Source organism: Elephas maximus, chromosome 6, assembly GCF_024166365.1.
Source record: "Elephas maximus indicus isolate mEleMax1 chromosome 6, mEleMax1 primary haplotype, whole genome shotgun sequence".
Lineage (NCBI taxonomy): Eukaryota > Metazoa > Chordata > Mammalia > Proboscidea > Elephantidae > Elephas > Elephas maximus.
The window spans coordinates 136,638,183-136,646,466 of record NC_064824.1 but is presented as its reverse complement, the minus strand read 5'-3'; the positions used below and the strand labels follow the sequence as shown (position 1 = coordinate 136,646,466).

Here is an 8,284-nt window from a genome sequence, read left to right as displayed (position 1 = left end):
GGGGGCGGGGCCTGGCTGGCCGGCCTCCCCAGTGCAGGCTGGCGGCCGCGGCGGCGCGGGGACTGCGGGGACAGCGAGGCGGCCGCGCGGCAGCGACGCCGGGGAAGCCCGCGCCCGCCTGCGCCTCCGAGGCGCGCCCGGAGCCGGAGTGGGAGGCCCGCTCAGCGCCGCCCCAGCCTCAGGCGCCCAGCGGCGCGGACCCCGAGAGCCCGGCGGCGGAGCGGGCGCGGGGAGGAGCCGCCCGGGGAGCCGCCCGCGCGCCCTCCCTCCGGGCCGCCGAGTCTGCCGCAGCTCGGCAGGAGACAAAGCCCCGCGGGACGCGATGCCCGGCGGCCGCGAGCCCGGCCCCGGGCGCGGGGAGCGCGAGGTGTGAGCGCGCAGCCAGGCGCCGGGGCAGGCGGCCCAGGTGCCGGGTCGCGTCGCCGTGACTGCTCGGGGGCGGCGCCCTCCCGCCGCAGCCGCAGTGGCCGGCGCTGCAGCCAGGAGCCATGGGCAACATCTCCTCCAACATCTCGGCCTTCCAGTCCCTGCACATCGTCATGCTGGGTTTGGACTCGGCCGGCAAGACCACGGTGCTCTACCGGCTCAAGTTCAACGAGTTCGTGAACACGGTGCCCACTATCGGCTTCAATACCGAGAAGATCAAACTGAGCAACGGCACGGCCAAGGGCATCAGCTGCCACTTCTGGGACGTGGGCGGCCAGGAGAAGCTGCGGCCGCTGTGGAAGTCCTACAGCCGCTGCACGGACGGCATTATCTACGTGGTGGACTCGGTGGACGTGGACCGGCTGGAGGAGGCCAAGACGGAGCTGCACAAGGTGACCAAGTTCGCCGAGAACCAGGGCACGCCGCTGCTGGTCATCGCCAACAAGCAGGACCTGCCCAAGTCGCTGCCGGTGGCCGAGATCGAGAAGCAGCTGGCGTTGCACGAGCTGATCCCGGCCACCACCTACCACGTCCAGCCGGCGTGCGCCATCATCGGCGAGGGCCTCACCGAGGGCATGGACAAGCTCTATGAGATGATCCTGAAACGCAGGAAGTCCCTCAAGCAGAAGAAGAAGCGGTAAAGCGCCGACGGCGGGGCCTGGGAGCGAGGAGGGAGCGAGTGAGTCAGAAATGAATGAATGAATGGATGGATGGGGGAGCGAGAACCCGCGCCCGCGAACAAAGACAGCGAACCAAAGCGATGCTTCGAATTTTTCAAACGGAATCTCTGCACCCAGAACCCGGGCGTGAAGGCTGACTGGCCGGCCTGCCCCCATTCCCAGCTGAAGGGACCTTTTGTCTGAACACCAGAGCCTCAGATGGGGTGGGGAGCCCCCTCCCCCCCACCTCGGGCAGAAACGGCGGGGACACCGGTGGGGAGCGGAGCGCAGGTCTTGCTGTTTGCCCTCACGGCCCCAACTGGAATGCTCAGATGCCAGGAACAAAAGCGATTTCCTCCAACCCCAGCAGGGCCAGAAGTTCAGGCTGCCCCGCCCCCACTGGGGGAACTGCACCTGTGCGTCTCCTGAGGTATGCAGTTCCTGGAACCCTCGGGGTACCCACCTGAGTGGCTTGTTGGCGCTGGGTGGTGCTGGGGGACAGCGGCGCCTTGCATTCATGGGCTGTGGGATGTGATTAATTTTATGTCACAGGGCAGGCCCCTGTTGAAATTCCTTTGGTCCCGCTCTGGGCCCAGAGGAGGTGGTGGCTTGGGCCATCAGAACAGGCTGGTTCGTTGCAGCAGCCCGAGGCACTGACACTGCGCTAGCCTGGGCTAGGGAATGGCCGAATGGCCTCAGCAATGTCCCTTTCCTGGTGCTTTGTGGTGGCTACAGAAGACCAGTTTGGTGAGGACTGCGTTTCAGCCTGGAATCAGACATCCTCCAGATGGTTTGGACCATGTGTAGGTCATTGTCACACAAAGAAACCAATAAAAATTTAAAAAAACAACAGCAGAACTGTTGGAGGTGGTGGCAACGCTGCATTTACTGTTTGCAGGGTAGTTAAAGGTGTTTAAAGGGTAAGGCTCCTGACATAAATGCCGGATGGGGTGTGCGCTACAGGCCCCCGCCCCCCTTTACTGTGTGATGGGCATAAAGGCTTAGACCCATATGTACGGAATTTTAAATTCTCTTCGCCTACTGATGGGTTTGTATGAGCACACCAGCTGCAGATGTGTGCTGAATTGCAAGATGGTTTTTGCAAGGGATGTCTCTTGTCATGCGAACCGCGTGATGGTGGGTTTTCAGACATGTTAAAAAAAAAAAAAAACTTTTACAAATGGAAATTCACCTTAGAAATATTCACCTTAGGAAAAAAGACTTTGCTCTGCCCTTTTATATCCCTTTACGATGCAAGTGGCGACCTGTTCGGATTTCTAATTTGGCTCATTGTGGCCTACCCAGTTTAAGTATTTCATTCAAAATGTCTCAGAGTATTTGATGTCATGCACCAAAAAATAAAACCCCACCTTACTGCAAAAGGCGACCTCGTTGCATGGGTTTAAAAGCGGAGGAAAAGCACAAGGATGAGGTGGGTCCGTCCTAATCCATTCTTGGGTGATCTGGCCTGCCTGGTAGCCAGCCAGCACCTTGGCCAAATGCAAACAACAGTGAGTGCTTGAGATAAAAGAAAGCCTGTGACGTCATGGTCGCTACGGCTCAAGCACTTCACAGTTTACTTGAAAGGGGCTTTGGAAAATAGATCAAGTGAAAGAAGAGTTAAATACATATTTTTTAATGATGTAATTTAAAGAAATCCTTTATAATCGGGACTGAGTCTTGGTTTGCAGAGCTCTCATTTACCCAGAAACACAGAATCAAAAGGGAAACTTAAGCTCATGGTTTGATTTTGATTTCCTCTTTGAATCCATGCTTACTGGTAGAATTATGGTTCCCCCCACCCCACCCCATACACGCTGTTACACATTTCTTACGAAGGAGGACTGTGGAAATTGGACATGACCATGCCATGCATGTGAGTTAGCTAAATTTTAAGCCCATCCCTATTGTCCATTGCTCTCAGCAAGTTCCTTTAAGAATCAGATAGAAGTTCTGCTTTCTGCTTGAAACCCAATTCTTCTATGACATATTTTCAAAGAAGAAACCTAGCAACCCGTATTCCTTCTCTTTTGTTGGTGTGTCTGATACCCCTCCGATGCTGGTCTTTTTGTAGACACTCAGTAGAGAAAATCTAGCTAAGCCGTGTTGAAAAGCCTGCAAGATTCCAGTTGACATATCAACAGCGTATTCACTGATTTCTAAATGGGCTGGTCCCATCATCTGAGGACTCTGTATAGGATTATAGAACAAGACAAACAAAAAAAACCCATCTTCTTTTATTTTCCTCACATGCAACAATTAAGCACTTTGACATTTTGGTAGCTCCACACTATTGAGAGAAGAATCTATTTATTTTGTGAGATTGCAGATGCCAAATACTGTAACCTTCTCGTGCTAACAAGCCTTCGGTTCAAGATCACTGTTTCAAATCCCATCATGCTTTTCAAATAATGGGAGCTGGTTTTTGTGTTTTGCATTATCAATACTTAAGGGTGCAGTCAGCCGTTAGTTATTGTGCAGTAAAGTAAAACTCTGTGGTGTATCAGCTAATAGTCAAGAGTCTCAGTTGATTTCTCTAATGTGTGACCTAATTACGGCCCGTTTCGTCTCTGACCAAACAGAGGAAGCACAGAGTACCACCTTGGCGTGGTCACCCTGGGGGAGTCCCCTGACATATCCATCAGTGATGTGTTAATGCCTTCTGCTCTTTGGAGAATGAATGGGTTTCCCAGAGACGAAGTTGGCCTCCCCAAGTGAGCTTCTGAAATGTTTTCTAGCAGATACGGGGAGACCAGTTTTGTTTCAGAAAAACCCTCTTCCCAAACTCTCTGTCACGGTGTTGGGACTTGGTCTTCTGGTCTCGTTTTTCATTTCTCCTGCTGTAACTCTCTGTCCTGATCATCCTCCTCCTTGGTTTCCGTTCCCTTTTGTAATGCATACATGATGCTGTGAACAGAAATAAATTATTTATACAATCAAACACTTGGGGACTTTTTTATGGATTTTTTTTTTTTTAATGGATTGTGTTTATTCACTAAGCCTCCTTTGCTGAGTAGGGGCATGGCTCACAAAAGGGTCTTGGAGGGTCTACCTGGTTCTAGGGTTGTATCAATTTTTTTGACACCAAATTTTTTGGTTTTAGGTGGGTGGGTGGCACACATGGCTAAGCGCTCGAACTCTAGCCAACAGGTTGGTGGTTGGATCCCACCCAGAGGCACCTTGGAAGAAGGGCCTGGCAATCTGCTTCCAAAAGGTTACGCCCTTGAAAACCCCTATGGAGAAGTCCTATTCTGCACACATGGGGTCACCAGGAGCCAGAATTGACTCAACGGCAACTAACAACAACACGAGTTTTTTTTATTTTAGTGTGTAGCTTACCCTCACTGGAGAACTTAGAGGCCTCAAATGCTGGGGTTCATGCCTGGCCCCCTTACTGGGTGCTTGCTGGTAGTCATCAGCAGTTCTTTGGGAAAATGGGCCTCAATGACCATCCTGTCCTCAACGCCTTCATTTGTTAAAAGGGTCATGAATTTTTAATTACTTTAGAAATACTACCCGATTGTATGAAATTGGAAATATCTATGCACTAATATGGCAACATTAGTAATTGCGAAGCTGCTCCGTGGCTTGGCTGTGCTCCTCCACTCAAAATCCAGGATACGTGTGTTACTTTGGAGCCCAACAGAAGTGCTCTATGCTTTAATTTCTCTCCGTGGTAGGGGTAGTATAACCACCATGCCCTGTATATGCCGTTGATAAGAGGTCTACTTTCCAGAGGGGAAATGATTGGGCCGGAATCAATGGAACCTTCGACACATGCAGCGTGTGGCATATGGAGGCTCTTGGTAGATATCAACACTCTTAATAGCCATTAAGTGATGCTTTATACCCCAATAAGGAGCCTTCGAGGTGCAGTGGTGAAACACTCAGCTGCTAACCAAAAGATTGGTGGTTCAAACCCACCAGATGCTCAGTGGGAGAAAGGCGTGGCAGTCTGCATCCGTAAAGATGATAGCCTTGGAAACCCTGTGGGCAGTTCTACTCTGTCCTATAGGATGGCTATGAGTCAGAACCCACTCAAAAGCAATGGGTTTTGGGGTGGGTTTAACACCATCTCTGGGGTCTAAAAGATCCAGTTTCAAATTCTGACTCAAATGCTTGAGTCCCTGTGATCTTACTCATATTTCTTAGCCTCTGAGCCTCAGTTTCCCCATATGTAAAGTGGGCTTCATAAAGGTTGTTGGGAGGTTGAAATACAATGATAACACACGTAACGTGCTTACACTGGTGCCTGGCACATAGCGAGTGCTCCATAACTTTAGCCTCTATCGTTATCGTTATTGGTTATTGACAATATGGAGCCCTGGTGGCACAGTGGTTAAGACCTTGGCTGCTACCCAAAATGTCAGCTATTGGAATCTACCAGCCACTCCTTAGAAACCCTATGGGGGTGTTGTACTCTGTTCTATAGAGTCACTATGAGTTGGAATCAACTCGAAGGCAACAAAGCTGGTTTTTGGTTATTAACAGTATATGGGATAAAAGATAATTTAACTTCACCACAGGGCTTCATATTAGATTGGTACAACCTCCCTTCATCCACACTCTTGGAATCCTCGTCCTGCTGGAACTGAGGCTGCTGGCTCCTGGCTCAGTAGGAGTGCAGTCAAACAAGCCGTTCTAGAATCCAGGGTCATCCTGCGTGGTCTTCTCACCCAAAGCTGTGCGAAGCCAGGTCAGATGTCAAGTTTAGTCTCTGGTGGCGCAAAGGGTTAAACCCTTGACTACTAGCTGGAAGGTTGGCTGTTCGAACGCACCCAGAGGCACCTGGGGAGACAGGCCTGAAAGACCTGCTTCTGAAAGACCACAGCTTTGAAAACCCTACGGAGCAATTCTACTCTGACACGCATGGGGTCGCTCTGAGTGAGAATCGACTCAACAGCAACTTAGAAAAATAACAACAGACTCTTGAACTGGTTACTCTCATACATCCCACATCACTAGTCTGTATGCCCCTCCGCGACAGCTTTTGCCTGACACCATGTTGAGTGTATGGTAGGCACGCAACAGATAATTGTTGAATGAATTAATTAGTGTTGATTACCTTCGTTTGTAAACTTTAAGACGGGCATTATGTGAAATAAATGATTATTTTCCATTAGGTATTTGAATTCAAACAAAGACATTAATATCATTCTTCAAGATCACTAATGTCAAATAAATCATTTTTATGACTTGGTAGAAGGACGTTGAAACTTACATGTTGTTAAAAATGTTTGTGGGCTTAGAGCTTTCCTTTAAAAATGAGCAAGTCTTGGCTTTATTATTCATATGGCCGCAGGGGGTAATTTTTATAAGCTAGATGACATCAAAATGGCACAGATGCTATTTTTTTAGTACTTGTTATCATTAGGTGCTATCAAGTTGGTTCCAACTCATAGCGACCATTTGTACAACAGAATAAAACACTGCCTGGTCCTGCGCTATCCTCACAGTCGTTGCTATGTTTGAGCCCATTGTTACAGCCACTGTGTCAATCCATCTCATTGAGGGCCTTCCTTTTTTTTTGCTGACCCTCTAATTTACCAAGCACGATGTCCTTCTCCAAGGACAGGTCCCTCCTGATAACATGTCCAAAGTAGGTGGGATGACGTCTAGCCATCCTCACTTCTAAGTACTAAAACCTGAAAATTTGTTTGAAAAGCAATTTAGGGACCATTGCTATTCCATGTCAGTAAAAATATTAGAAACCAAAGCTGAGATCCTTGCGTTATGGTGCAACTTAGACAAAAAGCTCCTCAGGGAACCAGGTGAGAGCTGATGCTTGGACGACAAGGCTCATTTAAAGTTCCCCAGAAATGTAACCGCAAATGGCCACGTCACTCTGACTCCGGCAACTGAGGGGGCTCACTTTAGTCCTAAGCAACTACCATATCTCCCCCCATCTGAGGGTTGCCCAAAAGGTTTTGTTCTTCATTTGTAAGGTTTTCGGATAGGCCATAGGCCATCTTGCCTTGTCTTGTGCCCTTACGTTTTGTCTCCAGAACTTGGGCTCTCGCAACAGTCCTGTAACCAGCATCATAGACTGTTTTGATGTCACATTTAGGTAGGAGTAAGGAAGGAAAAAATTATATGCAGAGACAACTTGTCCAAGGCAAGGTCATGGAAGCTCCACAAACACAACCAAACTTCCTGAGGGACCAAATTGCTGGACTGAAGGCTGTGGGGACCATGGTCTCAGAGATCATCTAGCTCAATTGGCATAACACAGTTTATGAAGAAAATGTTCTTCTACTTTCTACTTTGGTGAGTAGCATCTGGGATCTTAAAAGCTTGTGAGTGGCCAGTAAAGATACCCCACTGGTCTCACCCCTTCTGGAGTAAGGCAGAATGAAGAAAACCAAAGATACAAGGGAAAGATTAGTCCAAAGGACTAACGGGCCACATCTACCACAGCCTCCATCAGACTGAGCTCAGCACAACTAGATGGTGCCCAGCTACCACCACTGACTGTGCTTACAGGGATCACAGTAGACAGTCCTAGACAGACCTGGAGAAAAATGTAGAACAAAATTCTAACTCACCAAAAAAAAAAAAAAAAAAACCTGACTCACTGGTCTGACAGAGACTGGAGAAACCCTGAGAGTAGGGCTCCTGGATACCCTTTCAGCTTAGTAATGAAGTCACTCCTGAGGTTCACCCTTCAGCCAAAAATTAGACAGGTGCATTAAAAAAAAAAAAAAAAAAAGACTAAATGGGCACACTAGCCCAGGGGGAATACAAGAAGGCAGGAGGGGACAGAAAAGCTGGTAATGGGGAACCCAGGGTGGAGAAGGGGAGGGTGTTGACATGTCATGGGGTTGGCAACCAATGTCACAAAACAATATGTGTATTAATTCTTTAATGAGAAACTAGTTTGCTCTGTAAACCTTCATCTAAAGTATAATAAAAAAATTAAAAAAAAAATAATGTGCAGGGAGTAGGCGATAAAAGATCCCATATGAAGAAAAAAGTACAAAGACAACCAACCCAGAGCAGGATGGCCTTTGATCCAACAACCCTCTTCCCGCCCAGCTAACCTCCCCCTTCCCACCTGCAGGGCTAATGCCCACAGCTTGCCATTTGCCTGCCAGGAAACCAATTCGCCACCTTATCTGATAGGAAGACATTCCCCTCCTCCCCGCACCCCATTCTGTTGTCTCATACATGATCACCCAGAAACCCAGTAAAAAACTTAT

The 8,284-nt window shown here is 48.9% G+C and overlaps 1 protein-coding gene across 1 annotated transcript; it reads left to right on the top strand.

Moving 5' to 3' along the window:
• Nucleotides 1-386: 386 nt before the first annotated feature.
• Nucleotides 387-4,021, top strand: ARL4C (ADP ribosylation factor like GTPase 4C). The gene has a single exon (XM_049888512.1). It carries the CDS (start codon nucleotides 489-491, stop codon nucleotides 1,065-1,067), a length of 579 nt encoding a protein of 192 aa, XP_049744469.1. The 5' UTR covers nucleotides 387-488; the 3' UTR covers nucleotides 1,068-4,021.
• The last annotated feature ends 4,263 nt before the right edge of the window (nucleotides 4,022-8,284 follow it).

Coding starts and splice junctions, on each gene's coding strand:
- ARL4C (XM_049888512.1), top strand. CDS start 489: ATGGGCAACATCTCCTCCAACATCTCGGCCTTCCAGTCCCTGCACATC.